This window comes from Guillardia theta, assembly GCF_000315625.1.
Source record: "Guillardia theta CCMP2712 unplaced genomic scaffold GUITHscaffold_68, whole genome shotgun sequence".
NCBI classification, from domain to species: domain Eukaryota; class Cryptophyceae; order Pyrenomonadales; family Geminigeraceae; genus Guillardia; species Guillardia theta.
The window spans coordinates 427,696-452,509 of record NW_005434606.1 but is presented as its reverse complement, the minus strand read 5'-3'; the positions used below and the strand labels follow the sequence as shown (position 1 = coordinate 452,509).

Here is a 24,814-nt window from a genome sequence, read left to right as displayed (position 1 = left end):
AACACAGTCGCTTCCTCCTCGGAACAAGCACTCATCTGTGACAGGAACGTACTGCTCCCACAACTCACGCGGGCTGCTCCCGGAGGAAGCGGAGGAGGCAGCGAGGAGAGGAGAGGAGAGGAGAGGAGAGGACGAAGAGGGGGGAGCAAGGTAACATAGGAGAGGAGCAGAGGAGGGAGAGATCGGAGAAAGAGATCGTAGGAAGAGGGTCGAATGAGAGGAAGGGGGGCGTGAAGGCGTTACATTTGACTGGTCCAAACAAAGCAAGCAGGCAGTGGGAGGAGGAGGAAGGGCGGTCGACCAGGCATAGGCCGGGATTTGAGCAGCGAGTGTCAAGTCACTTCCTTCTAAGAGGAAGGGGGGGAGATCCACAAAGCTTTTGCCGAGCTGCGCCTTATCATCGCTTGTTGTATTACCCCAGCATGAAGAACTTCAGGTCCAAGTTTGCAAATATCAAGGTCTTCTCGTCGCAGCAGAGCAAGTCCAGCATCTTCTGCAAGGCTCTTGGACTGACCGTCAACGTTGTTGCCCACAAGGGCCCCGTCGTTGCCGAGATCTACCACAGCAGCCCAACGGCCCTCTGCGGTCTCGTCGCCATCGGTGACATCATCAAGTCGGTCGATGCCGTTCCCGTCGACGAAGCGACTGACGTCGCTGCCATGGGCAAGATGCTGGACGGGGAGCTGGGAACTCCTGTGTGGCTGGAGCTGTGCCATGCTGTCGGCACCGAGCCCTTTGCCGTGACGCTGCTGCGTCAGGCCCCGCTTGAGGACGAAAGGGACGAGGCTGTAGGAGAGCTGGGACTGAAACTCGAGATGTGCGAGAGAGGATGCATCGTGCGCGGTATCAATGACGGGGGAGCAGCATGGCTGGTAACACGGCACTGGACTGCATCACCAGAAGCGGGACAGGAGGACGAGAAGAGGGAGGGGAAAGGAGTGGAGGGAGAGGGGGAGGGAGAGAAGGGAGGAGCACGGGAGAGAGAGGTGGCAGGATCTGAAGGAGCGAGCTCGAAGACATCGGAGCAAGAAGTGGAATGCGCTGTCATCGGAGTTGGCGATACAATCACGCGCATTAACGGCAAGTCTCTGAGCGGGATGAGCAGGAAGGATGTGCGGGACATGCTCATCGGGAAATCGTTCGTCCGGCTCGCGCTGGAGTGTACAGATGGGAAGGGGAGGACGAGGAGGATCGACATGATACGATGCACGAGAATCTCCAACGGCTGTCTTGCTGCTGCTAAGGCCTACTTCTCCTCAGTGGCCGGACTCCCAGACCTCCCGCCAATGGCGAGGACAGACAGGAGGAGGGTCGACGTCCAAGGGCAGCTGCCGTGCATAGCGGAGCTGGCGCCGACGGAGGCCGTGAACCTTGTACTGGAGAACTCCGCGGAGGCAGACGGCAGGCCCTGGTGGGCTGGTAGGATCCCTGACAGGCTGCTCACGTCAGAGTTACGGTGAGAGGAGGAAGTGCGTGCGCTGGGGGTTGACAAGTCGGACGGCAGGTGGAGCATATCGGCGCTGTGTGCTGGGTTCCTAGCGAAGATGCTCAAGAGGCAGACCCGCGTGCTGGCGGAGCTGTCGAGCAAGGAGGCAGAGACAGTCCTTCGGGAGGAGGAGGTGGCAGTGGAAGGAGGGGATGGCATACAGAGCGAGTCCGACTCCTTCACTCTCGTGGATTCCTTGGCCATGTCCGGGGCGATCGTCGGGTGGTACCGGCGCTACCTCTCGATCATCTGCAGAGATCTGGCTGTGGACAGCAGGTCCCTGGAGGCCCTTCAGGTAGGTGGGAGCTGGGGGCCGTGCTGGGAGCTGAGGGTTTTGAGAGCAGCAGATGATGGAGGATGACCATGTTGACATGCCGACGATCTCAAGCTTCATCATCAAGTCGCAGGAGAAGATCGCGGGTGAGTGAGGAGGGAGATGGAGGAGGGAGACGCTTGCTGGTTCTCTGAGACTTGGCGCAGGTGATGCGAGGAAGCAGCAGGAAGTGAAGGAGGGCACTAGTCCAAGGTAGCAGCTCAGGTCCTTGTGGTAGGCGGAGAGAGTGTTCATTTCCTTTGCAGAGAGCCGAAGCGTGCGGAAGAAACGCAGGGTGAGGGCAAGGAGAAGCGAAGTCATCTCATGAATGTTCTGCTAGACGGTCAAGAGCACGCGGAGGAGGAGGAGGAGCCGTCTTCAGCATCAGCTGTGCCGGCTGCGGTGGCTGAGGTCGAGAGTGCGGCCAAGGAGGAGGAGGAGACGGCGAGGGAGGACAGAAGCCTTCAGTGGATTATCTGCTGGATGATTCTTTCCTCCTCCCTCTCGACCAAAAAGTACGATGCCCGGGCCAGGTCCCTCGTCCGGAGGCTGTCGGACCACCTCCGCATCCCCTGGAAGTGGATCTCCTGTGCTGAGATCGCCTTCTCCGAGGCCATCATCCGCGCCTCCATCCTCGAGCAGTCGCCCCAGGACTCCTCCAGCTCCGCCAAGCCCAAGTCCAAGTACCTGAGGGCGGCCAAGATAGGAGGAGCCGCTGTCGTCGGCGGCGCCCTCATCGGCCTCACCGGCGGGCTGGCCGCCCCCGCGGTCATCGCCGGGCTCGGGCTCGTAGGTTCAGCCGTGGGGATCGGAGGGACGTTGGCAGCAGGCGCCGCAGCCTTCGGCGGCTTGTCAGCAGTGCTGGGGGTCTCGTTTGGAGCAGCTGGAGCTGGACTTTGCGGGTACAAGATGATGAGGAGGACGGCAGAGCTGGACGAGTTTGCCTTCGACCTGATCGACACGAGCCCAGGCCTGCCCGTGACCATCGGAGTGACTGGGTGGCTGCTGGACGAGGACGACAGCGCGTGGAAGGTGTGGGATAGAGCCCTCTGCTCGGTCGCCAGCGACGGGGGGGAGACTCTTGCCCTGCGGTGGGAGTCGAAGCAGCTGAGGGAGATGGGACGGGTGGTCTCCTCCTACCTCAAGTCGCAAGCTGGATACTACACTACCTCCGTGGTGGGCAGCGTCGTCCTCGGTGCCGCCTTCTTCTCCCTGACCTGGCCGAGGACCCTCATCTCCGCTGCCTCCTGGATCGACAGCACCTGGAGCGTCACGGAGCTCCGAGCCGACAAGGCCGGCAAGGAGCTCGCGCGGACGCTCGCCAGCCGGGTGCAGGGCTACCGGCCGGTGACGCTGGTCGGGTTCGGAGTCGGAGCTCGGATGATCTTCAAGTGCCTGCTGGAGCTGTCGAAGCTCGGAGCTGAGGGCGCTGGGATCGTCGAGACTGCCATCTGCATGGGAACTCCCTGCCCCGCCAACCCCAAGGACTGGAGGAGAGCTTCCTCCGTGTGCGGACACCGGCTGGTCAACGCCTACTGTCAGACGGACTGGGTCCTGTCGTTCCTCTATCGTTCCTCCAGCTTCAGCAGGTAGAGGAGGGGGGGGGGAAGGGAGGGAGGAGGAGGGAGGGAGGCAGGGAGGCAGGGAGGAGGGAGGGAGCGTCACGGCAGGCCTGATGGCAACTGGCAGATCTGTCGCGGGGCTGCAGGCGATTCAGCTGGAGGGGGAGGAGAACTCGAACCTGGTAGGGTCTGACCCTCCTCTGCGCGCTGTCGTGACTCGCGAACAGGAGAACGTTGACGTCACCGGCATCGTCAAGGGGCACTGGGACTATCGGGACAAAATTCACACCCTCATGCAGGTAAATGAAAACTCCCTTGCTCCTGCCAACCCCCAGCCTCGCACCTTCCTCTCCCTCCCTCCCTCCCTCCCTCCCTCCCTCCCTCCCTCTCCCCCTCGACTTCCTGCCCTCCATTCATCCTTCAGATCGTTTCTTTCAGGTGTTTGGCTTGTCCTCTGGCTTCTCTGTCAGCGTACCAGCAAGCGTGAGTCCTGGCGAGATGTGTGGAGCTTGACTGAGCCCATGTGAAGCAGGAAGAGGAGAAGGTGCCGGAGACTGAGCCGATCACTGTGGAGACGAGCAAAGAAGAAACTTGAAAGAGCAGACAAGACAAAGAGTCGAGGACATGTAAAACGATAGCAAGTTTGATCTAGGTGTAGAGAAAAAAATGTTGCAATGTGGCAGGACGGAAGTTAAACGAGTCACATCTCATCCCAGCGACTGAACCCTCACGCTCATGCTGCTTTCTCCTTCTTCTTTGCGATCAACTCAGCGTACCGAGCCTGCGCCATGAGCGGTCAACAACAGCGTGACGGGGAACAGCAAGCAGACCTGAAGCTTTGTTTCCCTCAGGTTCTCCGACTCGCAGAGCTGATTCAGCATCTCCACTCGCTGCCATGAGCACGTCAAACACGCCCGAGGCCCAGCACAGGAGCGCGACAGACCTTGGGGGTCGCGTCCTTCTCGTAGGCATGCATCAGCTTGTAAGTCTCCAGCGCAAACATGTTCTCCTCCTTTTCCTTGAGCATGTTGGACCCGTCCTCCTGCGACCCTTCAGTCGCTCCTCCCATCCTCCCCGCCTCCTTCACCTTCAACGACTGACTCCTCTTCTCGTACCCCGCAATCATCTTCGCCGTCCGACCTGCCGCTGCGTCAGGAGCAGCTCAGACCCTCGCTCGTTCACCTTCCGCCTTCCCGATCTTCTTCACCTCTCGGTTCGCATGCGCCACGACAATCTCGTGCTCGTTCCTGTCAACTTCATGAGTTCAACCCTCGCGTCCCTTCCTGTTACTTGAGCGTCTCGATCACTTGAGCAGGTGTCAAACTCTCCCGCAACTGCCACGTGAGTTAGACGAGCTTCGACGATATGAAGACAGCAAGACAAGAAGAGACAATGCTGTTGCAACACAAGACCACATGACAACAAAGACTATCATCAATACTGACTGCAAACCTTGAGCTTTCTCTCGGAGGGAAGGTAGACGAATTGCTCTGAGATCTCTTGCCAGACTTGAGAGTAAGCCTACAAACATCAGCACGTCAGATCAAGGCTAAGGTTAACATCCTTCCTTGCCTCTGCGTCGAATTTTCTGCAGCATCATTTACAGCCTACGTCATCCATGTCACCAGCCCGTTGAAGCATGTCACATGACTCCTCACACCTTCAGTTCAGCATCGACCAGCGATCTCGCCATCTTCATGTACTCGTCGTCGACCGGCTCGATCACTTTCGCGTTCCCTGAAGGAGGAGCGGCCCCGGCAACAGGGTGGGCGATCGAGTCTGAGTGGAGCAACGCCAGCATCTCCTGGTGTACGAGTTTGGCAGCAGCCTGCAAGGTCGCGTTTGCCATGTTGTCTGCTGTCTCGCCCTTCCCGTAGGCAGGGTTGACTTGGAGGGGGCGGGGGAGGTCTCTTTGGATTGCCATGGCCCTCCTCTTGAGCTCAGCCTGTGTGTGCGTCAGGGAGCCGCGACATCGCACACTATCCTCCTGCACCTGCTCTCTCGCCTTGGCCTCCCGCATCAGCCTGCGTGCCATGTCGGACATGTCTTCTTCGAATCCAGCATCCTGCAAGCTGGTAAGATTCAGAGAGTCGAGGTTTGAGCTCATACCTTCTCTTCTTCACCATCGACTCCTTCTGCCAGAGCTACGGATCCAACAATGGTCAGGAGCTGCCAACGTTCACGCCTTTCAGGTACCTCCGAAATTGAGCTCATAGTCATTCTTGGGAGTTGGAAGAGACTTCAACGCATTCTTAAGTTGTTGCTTCAAGAGAGTTTCCTGGCAAAGCGTGAATTCTTTCATTATGCTCGGAACAAACGACACCTTGGCCCTCTGCATCTTGGCATTTTCATCATACAGCGAATTTCCATCATCAGCATTCAAGTGAAGGGCGTCTCGGAACATTGGCGTTGCACCGCCAGTCAAACTCATGGCAGGTGTCGCCTCGCCGGCTGCAAGCATCTTGCCACCGAACCCAGGGGTCTGTGCTGGGGTCATCCCCCCAGCAGCCACATTGGGCGTTGCCATCACCTACGAATACAGTCAAGATGAATCGTGAGAAAGCGCGAGAGACGAAGAGGTTGCAAGGAGAGCAGCAGAATGCATGGGATCAGATGGGCAGCTCCTTACCGGCCTTGCCGGGGTGATGCCACTGAAATCCTTTCCTTCGATTCTGTCGCGTCCGCTCTCACCGCCCAGCAGGGGAGTTCCCATGGCGTTGATCATGGCGACGCTCTTGATCTCCTCCTGGAGAGAGAACTGCCTCATGGGCGTGCGAGCTATCCTCTGAGTGTTGGCGGCTCCGTGGATGCCGGGAGTGACACCGCCAGGCGTGTAGGAGCCGACAAGAGACCTCGTGGCTGCACTCCCTCCCTCCTCGACATCGAGCATCACTCCTCCACGCGCAATCTGCTCCAGCTCCTGATCGGTGACGACGGGGGCTGGCAGAATCAGCCTGGCACGCTTCGTGACACGCTGTGGGTCATTGATCTTGTTCACTTGCACGATCGCGCCAGGAAGGTCCTTCTTCCTTCGCTTCTTCTGCTTCTCTGAGTCTTCTTTCTGCCTCTCCTCTTCAACTTCTGTCCTCCGGGCACCTTCAAGGTCCTTCAAGCTCACATTGGTAAGGTTCTGCTTTGGCACGATGCTGTGCTCCCCGTCAACCTCATAGAAGCCAAGAGGAGCCTTATGCTCAAAGGGGATCTCAGCATTGTAGTCGATGAAGTTTCGTCTCTTCTTTCTGCGAACGATCTCGACTCCAGCTGCGCGCAACTCACGTCGTTTCTGCAGAGAAGCAAGGCGGCGAGCTTCTTCGAGCTGTTTTTCCCTGGCCTTCCTTTTCGCTTTCTTACCTCTCGTGTTGGCAAGCCTTGCTCGGGCCTCGGAGAGCATCTCCTTCTCGTCCTCGTCCATGTCAACAGGGTCTGGACGGGCTGGCTTGTACTCCGGGTTCGGGTCGATCTCTCCTGGGCGGAGTTTGCGGGGGTCATCCGCTTCATCCGGGGCCTGACCTTCACTTCGCATCGCCTCGTCCAACAGCTTCTCGTATCGCTCCAGGCACTGCGCGGCTGTGCGGCCGACGATGGGAGCGATCGTCCTCCACTGTGTCGGCATGATTTTTGCCAAGTGAAGCAGCTTCTCGTCCTCCTCTCGCGTCCACTCTGTCTTCTTGATGCTAGGGTCCAGCCATTCGTACCAGCGAGCCTTGCATTGTTTCGCAGACTTCCTAGAAAGCAAACTAGCAATACGAGACCATTGATTCTTGCCGTACTTCATCACGGCTGCCTTCAAGATCTCATCTTCGGTGTTTTTCCAAACACCTCCCTTGATCATAATCCGCATCTTGAACTAGTCTTTCACGAACAACGGCACAGGCCAGGGGTGAACGATTCCAAAGTTGCAACGACCAAGTTTCCTCAACAAAGTGTGTTCGAGTTCCTGGGTATTGCAAGCTTCACCTGTGCAACTACAAATCAGCGTTTTGTTCTGTAAATTTGATTGCCAACAGCATGAGCGCGGCACATTCGAGCGCAAACGTTCGTCTTCCCAGCCTCAACTATATACAGCACGTTGGGATTCTCTCAGAGCATCTTCAAAAAATCTGATTCTTTTTCTCACTGCATTCTACATCCTCCACTGGACTTTAGCATGAACGGACCAACAACTCTAGCAGAACCAGGACATTTCCCAGACAGTCATGTATTCACGGACATCGGTGTGGCTCTTTCCGGCACTCAGGTTCAACCTTTCACTCAGCAATCATGACTTCAGCCATCTTCATGCTCTCTACAGCCATGGAATCCTCTCTACACCCTTCCTCATCTCCTCCCATCGCATCCCTGCAGAAAGCGGACCCGACACCTCCAACCTCCCGTTGTCCCCCTCTTCCTCTCCCTCGTCACCCTGAGGTGATCTGTTCTTCACCCTCGCCTCGTTCATCCTCAACAAGTTCTCTTCCCTCCCCCCCTCTCTCTCTCCTCCCGCCATCTCGCTCCCTCCTCTTCTCTGCCTCTCCGCCATTGCCGCTCCTCGCGCGTGCCCTTCAGTTACAAATTAACGGTTGACACAAAGCACGTAACGGTTGTAACGGAATTTGAAAAAGCAATTACTTGATACCGATAATGGTGCGGTGGGCAAGTTTTGCGGCCATGGCGGCGGCGGCTTCTTGCTATGCACCTCCTCCTAGCATCTCGATGAGAACTCTCTCAGTTCTATCCTCCTCCTCCTCCTCCTCCTCCTCCTCCTCCTCCTCTTCCTCTCACCCTTCCTGCTCTTCTCCTTCTCTGCGCACTGCTGTGCAGACTGGGAGTAGCGGGGCAGGTGCCATGAAAGCTGTTCCTTTGCTACTCTCCTTTGCCCTCCTCTCCTTCACAGGGTGCGATCCTGCATTGGCTGAGGGAAGGAGCGGACAAGAAGTCTTCAACACCAAGTGCATCGCCTGCCATCAGGGTATGCTTGAAGTTGGACCTCTGCTGCATCCGTAACCATGATGGTGCAGGCGGCGGGAACACGCTGAATCCCTCCAAGACGCTCACGGAAGACTCTCTCAAGAGAGATGGGTACTCGGATGTCAGCGCAATCATTGACATCGTAACGAAAGGTGATGAGATCTGTCCTCCTCACCAGTGCCTTCGGTAGCTGACTGCCTCCAGGCAAGCGGCCGATGCCTGCCTACGGGATCAAGTCGAAGAAGCTCGGGTTGGATCCGGACGAGATCGAAGCAGTCTCGAGCTACGTGCTAGAGCAAGCCAAGAGCGGGTGGAAGCAGTGAGTGTGAGACAGCCAGATAGTGTAGACACAGCTTCCTGTCGACTCGTTTCCTCCCTTGTCGCCTTTCTCCTCCTATCTGAACTTCTCAAAGCCTCGCAACCGTGATCGAGTTGTCGACAGCTTCAGCTCAACTCCCAGCATGCAAGCGAACATTCACTCCATCTTTCTTCCATCATCATTAAGCAAGGCCCCCCAATCCCTGTTCCCCAGTGGGCTCCCGGCGAGGCTCCCTGCGATCGTCCAGAAGCATCGGATGACTATGATGGGACAGCAGCATCTCACAGCCAGACGTTCACTCAGCGACTCGAACCTGCGGACTCCGGGAAATTTTGAGCCGGCGGTGGATCATCCCGGCGCCGATCGTCGGCGGCGATCCGATCGCCGGATGTCGCAGGCCGGGCCCTCGGTCGCCGGACTCCGGGAGGCACGGTACTACCGGGTACGGTCGCTAGTGGCACTGAGTAGCCGCAGAGCAGATCGCCGGACTAACAGTCCGCCGTCGGAGAACTTTGAAACTCAGTCAGACAGGCTGGCAGTGTCCCGGGCCGCCAGATAGCCTCGGGACCGGCCGGCCCGGCCAGTGACACCCTGCCAGCCGGCCCGGCGGCTGTGCCGCATCAGTTGCGGCAGTGCCCGGCCAACCGAGTCATGCCGCCATGGTCATCGGACCGGGCCCGGGATGAGGCGGCGAGGCGGGCTCTGAGGCACCATCAATAACTAAAATTGCAAACTATGGGGCTATTGGTTGCGCCATGCTGAGTCACTGCAGGGGGCAAGGGGAAGGGAGGAGATAAGAGGAGGAGAGGAGGAGTGAGAGGAAGAAGAGAGAGAGGAAAGAGATCGGGAGAGGTTGCAGCAGCTCATGTCGGTATGGAGGAGGTGTACATAGCTGAGGAAGCAACGAGGAAGCAGGGTACTTCATCTTGCAAGTGAAACCAGCGCTCGATCCCTGCGGGAAAGGGTCGATCAGCATGCGGAGCAACACGCTGGAGGGCCTAAGGGTCCCACTGTCCGATGGGAGGTCAGGAAGGTGAGATGCTGCAGTGTGAGCGATGGAGCCATGACGCGCCTTCAAGGCAAAGGAAGCGCATGAAGCGGATCGCCATAGCCGTTGGATTCTTCGGTGCGATCCGGCTGGGCTCGTGGCCGACATTCTTGTGACTCCTCCTCGTAGTCTTGATCTTCGCCACCGTCTTCTTCGTCAAGAAGCTCAAGTCCTTCCAGGAGCAGTACGATAACCCAGCCACTGAAGCTGGCGAGAGCCGAGAGTCTCAGGTAGGTCCTCGGTCACACCTGCTCCCCAGTGCACACCCCGCCTCTCCCTGCCTCCCTGCATCCTCCCTCTCTCCCTCTCCCTCTCCCTCTCCCTCTCCCTCTCCCTCTCCCTTTCCCCCTCCTTCCTCTTTACCTTGACTTACCATCCTTCTCCTTACATTTGTACTCCCCGTCTCTCCTTCCCCCTTTGCTTCCCAACGGGCCTTGCTCCTACGTCCTCCATGCAACCTTCTCTTCCATTCGCTCTTCTCTCTCTCTCTCTCATCCACCCTCCTCTCATCCTCTGCTTGCCCAGGAGGCAGCAAAGATCGCAGCCAGACATTTCCCGCACGAGGTTCTGCCGTCTCCTCCTCTCCGTTTGCACTGACCCCCCCGCAGGTGTTGAAGGCCATGGACCTCTCTGCCGACCCCTGCCATGACTTCTACAGCTATGCATGCGGCACGTTCCAGGAGATCACGCAGGAAGGAGGAGGAGTGTGCCTGGCCCCACCCCCTGAAACCCCTGCTCCTCAGGTCGAGGCCGATCAAAACGAGTGGGCGCGAGCATGGAGCGGCGTCAGCGCAAGGAACAACGAGTTGCTCCGAGAGGTTGTCGAGACGGATCACGGTCAGTGTCAAGCAGCAGCACCAGTAGCTTCTCTCTCACCCAACCCCCTTCCCTTCTTCTTTCCTCTTCTTTCTTTTGTCTTCTCCCTGCTTCCCTTTCCATTCTCCTTTTCCTCTTCGTCCCCCTCCTTCCCTCATCCACGTTGCTTATCCTTATCCTCCCTTCTCCCTTCTCCCCCCTCCCTTCCCCCTCCTCCCTCCTCCCTACCTCTCCATCTCCTTTTCCCTTCCCTCTAGGCAGTAGGATGACGGTACCGCAGGACTGGCCGGCAACTTCTACCGCAGCTGCATGAACATGACGAGGATCAACGAGCTGGGAGCGACGCCGATCGAGCCCTACAAGAAGGCTCTTCAGTCACTAAGGAGGCAATGAGGCCGTGGAGGGAGGCAGTCCACTGACTCTGCCAGCAGCTGTAAGGAACACTCGCACGTCCCGTTCGCTCGCTTCCACCCCACACCCTGCGGTCTCGCTGCGCTGCAGGAGCTGCTGGTGCAGTGGCACATGTCCGACATCAAGGTCAAGAGCTCCCTTCTTCTTAGAACGATCCCTTCCCCCCACTCACCTCCTCCCTCCTACTCCCTCCTGCTCTTTCCTCGTTCCTCTTCCCTCTTCCTTCCTCCCTCCTTTCCTCCTCCTTCCCTCCTCCCTCCTCGCATACTCACCTCTCCATCTATCACCCTTTCTCCTCCCCCCTCTCTCTCCCATCCTCCACTCCTTCCTACCTCACCCTCAGCAGGTGTTCTTCGACTGGAGTGTTGAGGTGAACCCGCACGAGCCGTCCAAGTATGCCGTCAACCTGATGCAAGACGGCATCACGCTGCCCGACCCCAAGTGGTACTACAGCGGGAGCACGGAGGCCAACACGAAGCTCAAGGGGCTGGAGGAGGTGCTGCTGGTGCTGACTGCTGTGAGAAAGGAGGGTGAGAGCGCATGCAGGTCATGAAGAAGGTCTTCATGCTTGCGGGGGAGAGCAAGGAAGAGGCGGAGGAGGATGCGAAGGCTACGCTGAACTTTGAGACGGAGCTGGCGAAGCTCTTCAAGGATGCTACGCAGGAGAGGACATCCACACAGGTAGAGAAGGAGGAGGAGGAGAAAAAAAGAGAGGAGAGGAGCAGGGGCAGGAGAAAGAGCAGGAGAAAGAGCAGGAGCAAGAGCACTAGCAGAAGTTGGAGTAGAGGACGAAGCAAGGAGAGCAGGAGGAGCTGGGGGAACGAGGGGCGAGGGGCGAGGGTTGAGATGCTTCTTGGCAGGGTCAATATTCCCTTGACTCCCTCGACCAACTTTGCCCTTCTCTCGCTCTTCCGAAAGTTCTGAGCGCAATGGCTGGACCCTACAAGGCTGACTTAAACAACGCGAAAGTGTTGATTCGAAATCCAGGTTGGATGACGAGAACGATAATGACAATGCTGCTGCTGCCCATGATGATGATGATGATGATGATGATGATGATGATGATGATGATGATGATGATGATGATGATGATTCAGACTACTTCCGGGGCGTCCAAGAGTTGCTGCCCAAGACTCCTGCCTCGCACATCCGAGCCTACATGCTCTTCCGGTCTACCCTGTTTACCTGATCCCCCTTCTCATCCCTCCTCCTCCTCCTCCTCCTCCTCCTCCTCCTCCTCCTCCATAACCACCATCATCCTACTCCCTGCTCAACTCCCTCCTTCCTCCCTCCCACCACCTCATCCCCCTCTCTTACACCTACCCTGCTTCCTCGATCTTTCTGCTCCTCGTTGTGTTGCAGCTCCACTGCCATGTTCGCCTTCGCCTCACTCTCTCACCAGCGTTGCCTTCATCCTCGGAGCGGACTTGAGCGAGGATTTCTTGGCCGTCGGGCAGGAGCTGCAGCAGGTGGTGGTGGGGCAGAAGACGAGGGTGCCAAGATGGTACAAGTGCTACAAGTCCGTCAACAATGCGCTGCCCGACTACGTTGGCAAGGTCTTCGTCCAGCGCTACTTCTCAATGGACATCCTGTCTCAGGCCCAGGACATGCTCAGCAGGATCAGGGACGTGTTCCAGGAAGAGATCCTGCAAGTCCCGTGGATGGACGACAAGACCAAGTCCCTCGCCACCTACAAGCTGGCCGACATGTTCTTCTCCATCGGCTTCCCCCCGACATGGGCGGACTACCGCGGCCTCTCCCTCTCCGGCGACTTCGTGCAGGACGGGGACAGGCTCTACAAGTGGTACATCCACCACGCGTTCGCGCGGCTCTCGCGCCCCGTGCAGCGCAACAGGTGGGGGACGACGTCGCCTGCCATGGTGGACGCGTTTTACAGCTACGACAAGAACGGAATCTTCGTGCCTGCGGGCATCCTGCAGAAGCCGTTCTTCTCCACCACCTACCGAGCTGCGCGCAACTTCGGGGCGATCGGGACGATCCTGGGGCATGAGATGACCCACGGGTTCGACGACCAGGGGAGGAAGTTCAACCCGGAGGGGAGGATGAAGCAGTGGTGGTCCGACGCGGACAAAGACGCGTTCGAGGAGCGGGCAAGCTGTGTGGTCGAGCTGTACAACAGGTGTGGGGAGGAGTGAGAGGGGGAGAGAGGGAGGGAGGGAGAGGGAGGGAGGGAGAGGGAGGGAGGGAGAGCGGAAAAGAGGGAGAGGAGAGGAGAGGAGAGGAGAGGTAGAGGAGACGGTGATCGAGAGCCAACAGTATGAAGCTGGACGGGAAGCACGTGAACGGGGAGCTGACACTCGGCGAGAACATCGCTGGTATGGCTACTGGCCGGAGGGCAAGGAAGGAGGGCTGACGACTGTGATGATGACAGACATCGGGGGCGTCAAGATCGCCTACAGAGCGATGGTACTGCTGCTACTGCTGCTGCTTCCTCCACGTCCTTGACTCGGACACGGCAGGAGCGGGAGCTGAGGGAGAAGGAGGGCCAGGCGGCTCCGAGCAGGACGGACAGGCAGCTGTTCTTCGTGGCTCAGGTGAGCTTACCACTCTCCCTCCCTCCTCCACTTCCACCTCCTCCTCCCTGCTAGTCCCCATGTCGTGTCCTGTCCTTGCCACTCAATCTCCCATGGCAGGGTCAGAATTGGTGCTCCAAGGCTCGCAAGCAGGTGAAACTTGCTACCTTCCCGCCCCTTTCTCCCCCTCATCCCCCTCCCCCTCTCTCCTCAAGTGTGTCTGCCATCCTCTCCTCTCTCCTCCTCTCTCTTCCTCCCTCTGCCATCTCCTACCCTCCTCGCCTCCCCGCTCTCTTCTCTCCATGACCTGGACCTCAACAAGAGGGGCCAGTGGGTGGTAGCAGCCTTTCTTTGCCCTCCGCTCCCTTTCCTTCTCTCCTGAGCTTCTCGTGCAGGCTGAAGAGCTGCAGCTCCTGACGGACCCTCATGCTCCTGATCGCTGGCGAGTCAACGGGCCTCTCTCCCAGACACCGGGTATCTCCTCCTCCCCTGCTACTTCCTTACTTTCCTCCCCTTGTCTGTCCTCCTGGTCCACTCCTCCTCCTCCTCCTCCTCCTCCTCCTCCTCTCACGTTTATTTCAGAGTTTGCCGAAGCCTTTCAGTGCGCTGTTGGCTCTCCAATGAATCCGAGGTCGCCTCTGTTTTTGCTTTCTCACTCAGCACTGACTCTCCCAGTAGGAAGAGATGCGAGGTCTGGTAGTCCTGCTCCTGCCCCTCTCCTCTCTCCCCTGTCTTGGATCTTGAAAACTTTACCCGAAACGAATAGAACGCACAAGCACATCAGCATCACAGTGTGTCAGCAGCAACAGTCGTGTCATTACGCACAGGGTCACGGACATTTCCACAGTTCTTCTACTCTTCTTGAAATGGGTCTCAGCGTAAACCGAGGGTTGGGAGCCTCTACATGCTAGTCATCTACCTCGCCTCCTCCTCGGGCCTCCTCCTCGGGCCCCGACCATTCAGAACGCATGATGAGCGTGCGCAGGAGTACGAGGGACAAGGGAGGTGAAGAAACCGACCTGTGGGTTGGTGAGCATGCTGGAAGGGACAGGAGGCTGCAACGAGACTTACGAGCAAGGCAGTAATGTCGACAAGCAGCCCTGTGAAACCCTCTCCTCCTCCTGCTTCGCCTCCTCGTCCCTCATGGTTGGGAACTTCCTCTTCGTTCATTTCATGCTCAATCTCGCCGTCGTCGTACTGCAGGCGATCTCCCCGCTCCTTTGCACAGCCTTCAGCCAGATGTACAGGAGTGGAGGAGAAAGCAAGGGGGAAAGGAGGGAAGAGTGAACGCAGGAGGTGCGGGCAAGGAGAGAGGAGGGGGGAGAAGCGAAGAAGGGAAGGGAAAAAGTCAAGGGGAGGGGGGGGGAGGCGGAGGAGGTGAAGAAGAGAGGCGGAGGAGGTGAAGAAGAGAGGCGGAGGAAGAAGAAAGGGACTCTACCTGGTGCAGCCAGGCAAAGATCCTCAAGATGCCTGTCGTATCTCCAGTCATTGAAAACTCGAGGATACAAGACGATTATCACTGACCTGTCTGATGCAGAAAGATGGCCGCTGCACAACAACAAAGGGCAACCCTGGGGCGAGACAATCGTGAGCTCCCTGTAAGGCAGCAGACAAGCACAAGCACTTCTTACATTCGTTCACGGCTGGCGTCTTGACCCAGAACGACCACAACGAACATCAGCTTCAGTGCCAGCACCAGCGTTCGATGCTGCCCGTGACCCTCTTGCTCGCCCCTGGCAAGACCAAGTGAGAGGAGCATTCTCACGCAGCCAACACGTACCGCTCATGCTCGAAGTCATTGTTCACTTGAGCTCGCGCTCCCGGCAGCAGATTCACCTGCTCCGCGTTCTGCTGCTCACCGGCCGCATCTGCTCGAGCGAGTGAGTAGAGTCGTCTCAGCCTTCCGCGTGCTCGACCATCGTTTCCAACATCGTTCGCCATGCCCCGTGAAGCAGTTTCATCCAACTCCGCCTCTTCAGTATCTCCAAGCTCTCTGCTGCCCGGTATGAGCGAGGGCGGAAGCAAGCATCACTTGCTAACCTTTCTTGAGCTACACTGGCGTATCGGACGGACGTTTCCTGCTGTGTGGGCATATCATTCGATGCAAACTTTCAAAGTCTTCAAGTACACACCTCCATCCTTGCCTCAAACTTTGCTGACTCTCCTTCTTGCCTGCGTTGGATGGTCAAAGTTTCACCTCCACCAAATACGATTCGGCTTACAAGTTCTGCTCATTCTGCTCGGTACAAGCATCCTGTTGGACTGCTGCCGCCGTGAAGTACTGTAGGTATGCTTGATAGTATGCTTCATAATACACCTTTTGAATGTTGTCAGGCATTGTGGGCAATGATGATTCCCGTTTTCACCTGTTGTATCTGCTGATACGCGAGAGACGATGGGGAAACGCCATCGCAAGGAAAGGCGAAAGGGACGGGGGAGGGAGAGAGGGAGGGAGAGTACATCAAGGGATCGAAGTTGAACGAGACGGGGGGGAGCTGGTGATGAGCCTGAGGCGTGAAAACTCCAGCTGACGGAGTCGAGAGCGAGTTCGAATGGCCCTGCGGCGCTGGGGAGACGCAGGCTGCAGGAGGGTTGGAGGCACTAGGATGGTTGGAGGCAGCTGGGCTGTTACTGGCAGCGGGAGATTCAACCTTGGGAAACTGTTAGGAACGAGGACTCTTAAAGATCCACATCTGCTCAACACACCACAGTCTTCTTCTCCCCCGCGCTCGCTTCCTTCTTCGCTGCCAGCGGCGTCGCAGCGCGGTCTAAACGAGCACAGCTTAGCAGACTCGCGCGGGCATCCTCACGGCACGTACGTGAAGACTCAGCATGCAAGTTCCTTGGGACGAGAAGATGAAACACTGCCGGCATCATGTGGCCCTGTGGAACGACTTCAGCCCTCCCGCCTCCTCCAAGCTCCCTCCACGCACGTTAACGAGGTCTCCTATCACCTCCGCGTCCTTCAAGAGCCTGCAAACCCCAGCCATCAGCATCGTCAGCGGATGATCCCTTGGTTCCTTCCACCTCCCGGAAAAGACGATCTTCTGTGATTGCGGGACGGGATTTCCAGGGTACTCGACGTGAAGCCTTCCCTGCCATGGGGGTTTGAGATTGGGATTGGGTTGGGAGGGCAGGGGAGAAGTTGAGGTTGAGGTGAGGCAAGGAGCAGAGGAGATGAGACTGGCAGCAGCCAACAACCTTGATGTCCCCTATCTGCTCGCCATGGATCAATCGCATGAATTGCTGCAACGGGAGACCATACCTTGCATTCGATGTTGACATCATGCAGTAGAAAGTCCGGGGACACTCCTGGAGTTCCGATCAGATCCAGGAAGGAGAATGGTTAGGAAGACGATGCATACCGTCTGCATTTTTGAGTGCGATGGTGATGCTGTCGGTGTAGGAGTCTTCGTCGTAGGCCATACGATCTTGGATCAAAGTCAGTAGCAGCGGAACAAGAAGCCGGTGGGTGGGTTGCGCTCTGTCTCTGTGGAAGATAGAGGAATGCTGAGTGAGAAGTGTACCCATAAAGGTTCTAATGTGAAAGAAAGCAAGAGCACTCGAATAGCGCAGAAGCATCAAACAGGACCGACGGAGGTGCAGGATTTGTGTTGCAGTGATCGGTGGTCAAACGTGACAGGATGGACACAGGAGGGAATGGAAGAGGGAGAGGGAGAGGATCATGGATCATGGGCACAGACAATGAAGGGAGGAGGGCAGGACGAGGGAGGGAGAGGAGGGAGGGAGAGGGAGAGGAGGAGGGGGGGAGGACGGTCAGGAATGGCAAAGCCATCGTCCACTTCCAACCAACATTTAGAACTAATATATGTTTAAATATTTTTGTTAATATAAGTATGTAATTTGTACTGGAATCAAAAGAGGTTACTCACAGTTTTACCGACGATGACCTGTCCAATATCAATAATGGTACAAACGCTTGCTGAAATAATGAAGTTTTAAATGTTCTTCCTCCTATTGTTGGTCTGTAAATTAATAATGAAACAATGACCCTACCTAGTCATAGCCTTCTCGGATTCGCTCTAAAAGAGGGTCTTTGAATATCCTATAAACCTATTTAAACATTAAATACATTTTAGTGTACCTTTGGAACGGGGTCCATTTTACTATAGAATACGGGGTGGCGCGAGGTCAGTACCGTAAAATTGTTGAGTGAAATGTTGGCCAGTCGGGCAAACGCAATGCCGAGTGAAGCGAGGGTCATGGGGGCAGGAGGGAGAGGAGGAGAGGGAGAGGGAGAGGGAGGGAGGGATGCAGGGAGAAGACGCCGATGCTGAGAGGAGGGGAGCAGCCATCAGCGCTAACATCCATGTTCGTGCGTTGCAGGCCGAGATGGAGGAGGTCCCCTGATGTTCACGTACGAGCTCGGGAGGGGAGGTGGGGGGGATTTTGCAGGAGCTGCGCTCATGTGCAGTTTGAGTGGAAGGGCTGCAGAACTCGACTGAGAAAAATAGAATGGCTGATGCCGGCAAGAAAACCAACCTCGACCAGGAGGCTACACCCGGAAGGAACGACCAGGAGGATGAAGGCGTCGGAGCATGGGGGGTCCGTGCACGCTCGAGTAGAGTGTTGTCGGTGACCTCAGCCCTCAGGACATCTTGCTCGTTGCTGCCGTCAGCTCTCTCGCTGCCGTCGCCACCTTCGAGAACGCCCTTGACGGTGCTGCTGCTGGAGGCATGCTGCCATGGCGATTAGTGACCCCTTGACCGCTACAGCCGATTTCGTGTTCGATGACAATGGCGCGATCGTTGAGAACGAGGACGTCGTCTCACGGGTATGAGAATCGACGACTCGTGGTCTCCTCCCGCTACTCATGAGGTCGTGAAGGGGAGCATCGGAGACAAGGTCTCGAACATGTTCCAGCACGACTTCTGGGGGAGGCCGATGCCAGTGAGCGCGCACAAGGTGAGGGTTGGAGTTGATGTCTCGCTGCGAGCACTGAGAGAAGCTCCGTCATGAAGTCATTCCGGCCGCTCACCGTCCTCACCTTTCACCTCAACTGGTTACAGGCCGGTGGACGGCTGGACAGGAGAGGTACCATAGGAGGTGGGCAGGTTGCCTTCAGGTGACCGGTGGATTGATGCAGTGTTTCACGGAACAAACATCCTGCTGCATGCGCTGAACACGAGCCTGCTCGTTGTCGTTGCAGCTCTGTGGGTATTCCCCAGATCAAGTGGCAAGCTCCCGCTCTTGGTGACGAGGAGTATGATCGCGCCGATCCTGACATGGTCAAGGCGGTCGGGACATTGTTTGCTACCCACCCGGTGCATTGCGAGGCTGTCGTCGGTCTGGTAGGGCGAGCAGACTTGCTGTCTGCCTTATTCTACCTCCTGTCTCTCCTGCTCTACTTTCCTGCATCTGTCAGCGGCCATGTCGGCCGAGGTCAGGCAGAGCCGGCACGTTCTGTACCGGGCCGTGACCCTCGAGCGCAGGTCGAGCAGCAGGATGCTTTATTCTTGCGCTGGCCATGGTAAGCTCTCTGTCGTGGAGATGACATGGTTGCAAATGATCGCAGCGTACTGTTGAGAAACTAGGACGATCGTTGTGTCTTACTTCAACCAGGAAGGACGCGGGTCGAGGCGATTGATCTTGCTGCCAGGTTGCGCTATCCCTCCTTTGCAAGGAGACAGGGATTACTGCTCTTGCGGTCAGTGACCCATCATCTACATGTTCAGCCCGGTGACCTATTGGAAGGTTCTCGGCAGCCTTGACGCCGTCAGGAATCGTGTGACTCTCTTGCCTTACCCTACACTGAAAGACAGCGGGCCCGGCAAGGTCTCGTCCGACTGTTCTTGTGGAGTGTTTCCTTAGGGGTAACTTTTGAACTTGGTCAGGAACCGGGGAGACGATGTGCGGGATGGTATATGCTGCGTCTCAGCATTCTGACAGCCTTCGGTTCCTTGCTCTTGTTGTTGCGAATCCGAATCATGCATGGATCGCCAACCTTCACAGCCGAGAACAATCCTGCAGCGTTCGTAGAGGAAGCCCTCTACCGATGGTTGTCCTACTGGCAGTACTACGTCGTCAACGCTCGACTGCTCCTGTTTCCCCGTTGGCTGTGCTGTGACTGGAGCATGGGTTGCATTAGGGTGAGATTCCAATCACAGACAGTCTTGTAGTTTGATCTCGATCATGGCAGACAGTCAAAGACCTGCGGGACCCTCGGAACGTTTACTCTCTCGCCCTCCTACTCTTCATCGCAACCTTGCTGGGTCAGGATGCGTCCTCGCTTGTCCCGTGTGTGAGTTGTTGGCAGCGTTCACAACCCGCGCATGCCTGTGTTCCTTCAAGACAGCCAGTCAGCGCACCGTGACGTCTTCGATCGTCCTGCTGATTGGTCGAAAACGAGCGTCTCACCTCCCGTTGAACTGACTCAAAGGCAGTTCCTTTCATCCCCGCCTCCAACCTCTTTTTCACCGTTGGGTTCGCAGTCGCAGGTGGCTTGTGCTGCCTTCCTACTCTTGCTGCCTTGACAGGATCACCCAGAGCGCATCATGTACCTGCCCTCCGCTGGTTTCTGCTGCCTGGCCGCAGCCCTGCTCACTCCTTCCTCTCCAGCCCTCGGGTACTGCAGCTGAGCTATGAGAGATACTTCTTGTTCCTCGTCACATTCGCTCCCACAACAGCAGACAAGTCGCGATCTCCCTCCTGGGGCTCGTCGGTTCCGCCATGGCGTACGCAGCGAGGGCGAGGAACTTGGACTGGATGTCGTCGGACAGGATCTTCGAGTCAGGGATCAGGTTTGAGCAGTCGGGGCTGATCGTGTACAACGCTGATGAACGCGCTCTCTTGAAGGGTCTGCCCTGACAATGCAAAACTTCACTACAACCTGGCTCATGTCACTTGCAAAGGAGTGGCAGAGGGGAGCAAGAAAGCTTCGGTGCGATCATACACTGTGAAAGATGCTGGGAGCTTCAGTTGACCGAGCTGTTCTTGTCTTTCAGGAGTATGAGAGGTGCAGGAGCTTGTATGAGAAAGCTGTCTCTTTGGCTCCAAACTTCGGTAGCTCCTTCCTCCCTGCCTCCTTCCTGCCTCCTCCTCCTCCGTCTTCCGGGTAGCAACTGACATGATTTGACGAACAGGAGAGGCTCTCGGGTCCCTCGCAACCTTCTACGAGGAGACCGATGTCAAGAAGTCAGTGGAGTTGTAAGTTCAAGTCCTGCCGCAACTCTCCCCGATCACACTCCTGCCCCAGCCTGCAACAAGCTGTCAAGGTCAACCCCTACAGCAAGAGGGCTCACAAGAACCTTGGTCTGCTGCCCATGGTCCGTCATGCTACCGATGCTGACATGGCAGCAGGTGATCTGCTGGCTAGGAAGGAGCTGAGCATTCAAGGGGTATGCGCGAGCTGCTGAAGATACCTCCCCTCCTCCACAGACAAGGTGACAGTGAAATTCAGGCAATCGTGCACTACGAGAATGCGATCAGGATTGACCCTCAGTATGCTGACGCGTACAACAACCTCGGCAACAGTACCCGCACGTCTGTTCTAGGAGGAAGAACTCACTTGTCCTGCACAGCTCTGCTGGCGTTGGGAGACATGGAGAGGGTGGAACGGCATTATCGCATCGCGCTGCTCCTGGATCCTTCTCACCCCAACGCAAGGCTCAACATCGAGACGTTTTTCTCTCAGGCACTGACGGATTGAGTTGGTGATGAGATGACGCGTGAGGAATTATGCAGAAGGCAAGCTCGAAGAAAGCCAAGCAAGTCGAAGTGATCGTCAGCCCTCGATGTCTGACCTTGCACGGTTGTTGTAACCTCTGGAGCAGAGAGTAGAGGAGAAGAACGGTCGATCGATCGACAACCTGCCGACGGAGCCTCCTGATTGGACAAAGAGAGGATGGGGACAAGAAAAGCAGCCCCACATGAAGGTTTGAGCACTCGAGGTGGAGAAATGCTGATTGCTTGACTAGCAGGAGACGCCCTCCACAGCAGCGGAGAAGAAGCAGAAGGGAGAAGCCAGGGGAGGAGACCAGGGAAGTAAGAAGGGAGGGAGGAAGGAAGATGAGAACGGAGGTAGAAGGGGAAGGGATAACGAAGGAGGGAAGGGAGTAAACGAGGGGAGAGGGAAGGGAGGACAGAAAGAAGAAGCAAGTTCTGAGAGCCTTTCAAAACCTCAAGTACAAACAAAACCTCCACAGGGGCAGGAAGGAAAGGGCGCTGAGGTCTTCCACACTTCATTCATGCCCGTCCTTGATGCTCCATGTGCAGCGACGAGGGAGAGGGAGTCCGGGCAAGGAGAAGAAGTTCAAGGGGATGAAGTCTTGGAAGGAGGAAGACTATCGCGCAGCGATCCGAGAGGAGGGGGTGAAGCCAAGCATGCTGAAACAGTTCTACAACAACCTCGGCGTCATCGTCTTCCACAGGGTCCAGCACAAGATCGCGCACAAGAACGTCTGACTGAGCCTTGGCAGGCGACGCAGGAGGGGAGCGACGAGGCGTTCAAGAGGATCAGGAGGGAGGCTGTGGAGCTCCTGCGGGTCAGCTCCCTGCCAGCTGAATCTGCGCCGAGGGACGTTGACCCTTGTGGCAGGTTGCTGTAAACCTCTCTCCCGACTGGGCGGAAGCCAGGCACAACTTGGGGTATGTCGAGGTAGGAGTGGAGCACCTCCGCTATCCGAGTTGATCCTCCTCATACGCGCAGAGCCACAATGAGATACCAAACTCCGTCCCGGATGTACAGGAATCACGTGCGAAATCGAGAAGATGAGGAGAAAAGGAATTCGGCGCTCTGCCAAGATGGAAGGAGCAGGAGAGCTTTCCAATCATTCTTCACGGCATCGTCCGGCAGCGGTCTACCTTTCCTGCTCCTTGCTTCATGTCCATGGAAGGAAGGTGGAAAACAGGACGCAGCCGATGCTGGCATAGATCGAGAAGAAACAGCAGTAGATCGCAACGAGCTTCCTTGCAAGAGGATCCTTCGCTACCTATCAGCTGCCGTCACAAAACATCAGCAACCGTTTTCGTACCTGAGATCGATGGGTCAACGCTGCTAAGAACCAGAAGACTGAAGGGCATGAAGAGCAGAGCAGTCGAGTAGAGACCTGAGCGACGTCAGGGCAGCCTAGGAGGACTGGAGGGCAACAACCTGGACGTTGATGAAGAAGAAGGCAAAGATCGCCAAGAACGCAGCGTGAGCAACATATGGTAAAGTGTCGAGATTCAGCCCCGAGCTTGTTCCTAGCGCCTTCCTGCTTTTCCCTGTCGTACCTCCTGAACTCCCCGATAGAACTTCGTAGAGACTGCGCGGATGAAGCAGATTCCTATGATCAGACAAAAAGGACGAAGCGCAAAGAATCGCCAGCGAGAGGATGGGGAGCGCAAGAAGGAAATTCGGGACCTGCCTGAAAACCGCCCTGAGAAATCGAAGATAGCAATGAGAGATTACTTGAACTCGAAATATTCCAGGAAACCCACACCCCAGTACGTCTGCTGGACGAATCTGTAGGGACCGAGCTGGTTGCACCAGGGACGAGGATCTTGAGGGGGATGGGGGCGGAAGTTGTGCTGGAGAGCAGAGAGGATTGCGAAGTCGCTCTTACAGTAAAGGAGGTTCCCGAACAGAGAGAAAGCAAGGTGGCCTGGAGGGAACGACGTAAACCTTCTTCATACCCTCACAGCCCCTCCCTTGCACCTGATACCACAACTCCGCACTGCAGGACTAGCGAGAAAGCTCCCATGAGCATCCTTGCCCAGTGCAACTGCCCCTGTCTCGATGCGCACGCCAACTTCCTGCAGGATGCAGGGAGAAGGTACCTCAGCGACAATCGGGGAGTAGGTTGAAGATGAGCAGAGTGGCAACCTGAAGGAGAAGTACACTACATATCCACACAACGTTATGCCGTTGGATCTACATCAAGACGGGGAGTCAAAACCTTCAGATGTAGGTCGATGAGGAAGGGAAAGCGCTAACCTCGCACAAGTAGCAACAGCAAACGCGCAAGATCCCAAGAAGAGATGATTGTTTCCATTAGCAGCATCCCACAAGGCAGAAGAAAACGAAGAAGGCCTGCCAAGGCATGATTCAAACATCCCTCCCACAATGAGCTCTCAAACTTCGGTATACGGAGCCAGCGTGAAGATCGAAGAGGGCTGAAACTATTGCGTCAGATCGTTTTTCCTTCACTACCTGGTTTGAACCAACATACTTGCAGTATGAAGAAGACTGCTGCCTGCGAACCAACTTCATCCTCCGAAAGGGAGGGGAGAGACAGAGAGGATTTTGCTCACATTCCTAGCGTCACTCTCTGATCGAAGCACCTTAAGAGACAAGAAATGCATGACAACGACTGCAGACAGCTCGAGTGAGTCCAGTCACAGCCTTGCAGCAAGGATCCGAGCTACCGGCTCCAGAGAACAACAAGTTGTTCAGCAGCAGACATCCAACGATCAAGACTGTGCGATCGTCGCAACCTCCAGCTGTTGAGAGTTACATGCTCGATCCCAAACTCGCCGCTCTTACTCACCTCCTAACTGTGGTATGACATCAGAACACTTCAACTCGATGTCAGATCCCTACCTTGGATATCCAGGAGGCAACGAACGGGACGGCAGGGTAGAAGGCATGATTGTGTTCATACACGTAGCCATGCTCGGCGACGCCCTGTCGTCAACTCAATCTGCATGCACAACCACCGAGACTTGAACCATGAGATGCACAGAATCCCAGTGATCGAAAGTTGTCGCGAGAACTCGCAAGGCATCGCAGAAGCCGCTGCCACCTCCTGCTGCTTCTTCGGGGTACCTTTGCATGCTTCAGAGCCACTTCGAGCCTTCTGAACGAACAGAGGGTTACAAGAGCATGGTCGAGGTGTCATAGTCTCCCAGCAAAGTATGAGACGCCACCTAAGGGCATCTGTCAGCGATCCGAGTTGTTCGTCTAGCATGGGCACAGAGATCAGGATCTGTACTGCGCGCACAGCGAAGGTCACACGTAGCAGCTTCCTGCAACACATTGTCACGAGGCGCAGCAAGAGAGGCGACAGTGCATGGACCAAGTTTCCAACGCCATGACGGGAAGGGGAATCTCCCACTATCCCTGCATTCTTGTTCGTTGCGACCCTTGCTCCTGCCACCTTGAGGAACTTCCACAGCGTTCAGCCATGAGCATGTACCAGTCACAACATACAAGCATTCGGACCCTCTTCCTCTTTGTCTACATATATCCACCTCCTTCCGTCCTCCTCCTTTCCTCCCCCGCCTCCTCCTCTGCATCTTCCTCGCCCCTGCTCCCCTCTCCCCTGCCATCACACAGGCCAACTTTCCCGCAAAATCAAGGAAAAAAAAGAACCGTAAAAGGAAACAAAAGTCAAGACTGACGAGTCCCGAATGTCCTCATATTTTCCTTCTGGCTC

General features: G+C 56.5%; 7 protein-coding genes across 7 annotated transcripts; 4 read left to right on the top strand and 3 right to left on the bottom strand.

Moving 5' to 3' along the window:
• The first annotated feature begins 2,688 nt into the window (after positions 1-2,688).
• Positions 2,689-4,044, top strand: GUITHDRAFT_154173 (hypothetical protein). The gene is made up of 5 exons (XM_005827308.1): positions 2,689-3,388; positions 3,489-3,543; positions 3,589-3,660; positions 3,800-3,844; positions 3,891-4,044. Exons 1-5 carry the CDS (start codon positions 2,709-2,711, stop codon positions 3,954-3,956), a joined length of 918 nt encoding a protein of 305 aa, XP_005827365.1. The 5' UTR covers positions 2,689-2,708; the 3' UTR covers positions 3,957-4,044.
• On the bottom strand, positions 3,990-7,202 carry GUITHDRAFT_164718 (hypothetical protein; the record flags this gene model as incomplete). The annotated part of the gene is made up of 13 exons (XM_005827307.1): positions 3,990-4,142; positions 4,192-4,251; positions 4,305-4,403; positions 4,449-4,501; positions 4,544-4,608; positions 4,652-4,695; positions 4,814-4,882; positions 5,022-5,306; positions 5,355-5,426; positions 5,471-5,505; positions 5,558-5,639; positions 5,685-5,891; positions 5,991-7,202. 13 exons carry the CDS (start codon positions 7,200-7,202, stop codon positions 4,095-4,097), a joined length of 2,331 nt encoding a protein of 776 aa, XP_005827364.1. The 3' UTR covers positions 3,990-4,094.
• Positions 7,203-8,185: 983 nt separating this feature from the next.
• Positions 8,186-8,631, top strand: GUITHDRAFT_75684 (hypothetical protein; the record flags this gene model as incomplete). Its single annotated transcript, XM_005827306.1, has 3 exons — positions 8,186-8,309; positions 8,359-8,460; positions 8,513-8,631. 3 exons carry the CDS (start codon positions 8,186-8,188, stop codon positions 8,629-8,631), a joined length of 345 nt encoding a protein of 114 aa, XP_005827363.1.
• Positions 8,632-9,500: 869 nt separating this feature from the next.
• GUITHDRAFT_113622 (hypothetical protein) lies at positions 9,501-14,136 on the top strand (the record flags this gene model as incomplete). Its single annotated transcript, XM_005827305.1, has 20 exons — positions 9,501-9,543; positions 9,591-9,660; positions 9,707-9,753; positions 9,805-9,905; positions 10,201-10,239; positions 10,284-10,512; positions 10,772-10,865; positions 10,923-11,028; positions 11,249-11,398; positions 11,449-11,583; positions 11,763-11,889; positions 12,000-12,072; positions 12,305-13,042; positions 13,180-13,238; positions 13,295-13,329; positions 13,383-13,457; positions 13,557-13,589; positions 13,832-13,910; positions 14,019-14,067; positions 14,115-14,136. The coding sequence occupies 20 exons, from the start codon at positions 9,501-9,503 to the stop codon at positions 14,134-14,136; spliced, it is 2,304 nt and encodes a 767-aa protein (XP_005827362.1).
• Positions 14,137-14,571: 435 nt separating this feature from the next.
• GUITHDRAFT_164716 (hypothetical protein) lies at positions 14,572-17,232 on the bottom strand (the record flags this gene model as incomplete). Its single annotated transcript, XM_005827304.1, has 17 exons — positions 14,572-14,654; positions 14,875-14,906; positions 14,961-15,007; positions 15,068-15,169; positions 15,217-15,429; positions 15,477-15,517; positions 15,569-15,608; positions 15,659-15,753; positions 15,803-16,087; positions 16,143-16,204; positions 16,256-16,319; positions 16,370-16,409; positions 16,464-16,531; positions 16,638-16,652; positions 16,702-16,748; positions 16,802-16,867; positions 17,163-17,232. Coding segments are annotated over 17 exons (1,368 nt in total), but the record flags the coding sequence as incomplete, so codon positions are not given.
• Positions 17,233-17,912: 680 nt separating this feature from the next.
• GUITHDRAFT_142873 (hypothetical protein) lies at positions 17,913-21,105 on the top strand (the record flags this gene model as incomplete). The annotated part of the gene is given in 19 exon segments (XM_005827303.1): positions 17,913-18,002; positions 18,050-18,116; positions 18,173-18,231; positions 18,285-18,362; positions 18,467-18,522; positions 18,607-18,839; positions 18,890-18,927; positions 19,057-19,104; positions 19,292-19,546; positions 19,597-19,694; positions 19,714-19,894; positions 19,934-20,022; positions 20,087-20,197; positions 20,253-20,337; positions 20,402-20,459; positions 20,540-20,603; positions 20,653-20,708; positions 20,757-20,794; positions 20,857-21,105. 19 exon segments carry the CDS (start codon positions 17,913-17,915, stop codon positions 21,103-21,105), a joined length of 1,953 nt encoding a protein of 650 aa, XP_005827360.1.
• A 1,171-nt stretch (positions 21,106-22,276) lies between these two features.
• GUITHDRAFT_164715 (hypothetical protein) lies at positions 22,277-24,471 on the bottom strand (the record flags this gene model as incomplete). Its single annotated transcript, XM_005827302.1, has 13 exons — positions 22,277-22,387; positions 22,430-22,504; positions 22,549-22,702; positions 22,849-23,041; positions 23,095-23,192; positions 23,217-23,262; positions 23,590-23,632; positions 23,691-23,749; positions 23,927-23,933; positions 23,980-24,063; positions 24,205-24,235; positions 24,306-24,404; positions 24,455-24,471. The coding sequence occupies 13 exons, from the start codon at positions 24,469-24,471 to the stop codon at positions 22,277-22,279; spliced, it is 1,017 nt and encodes a 338-aa protein (XP_005827359.1).
• Positions 24,472-24,814: the final 343 nt, after the last annotated feature.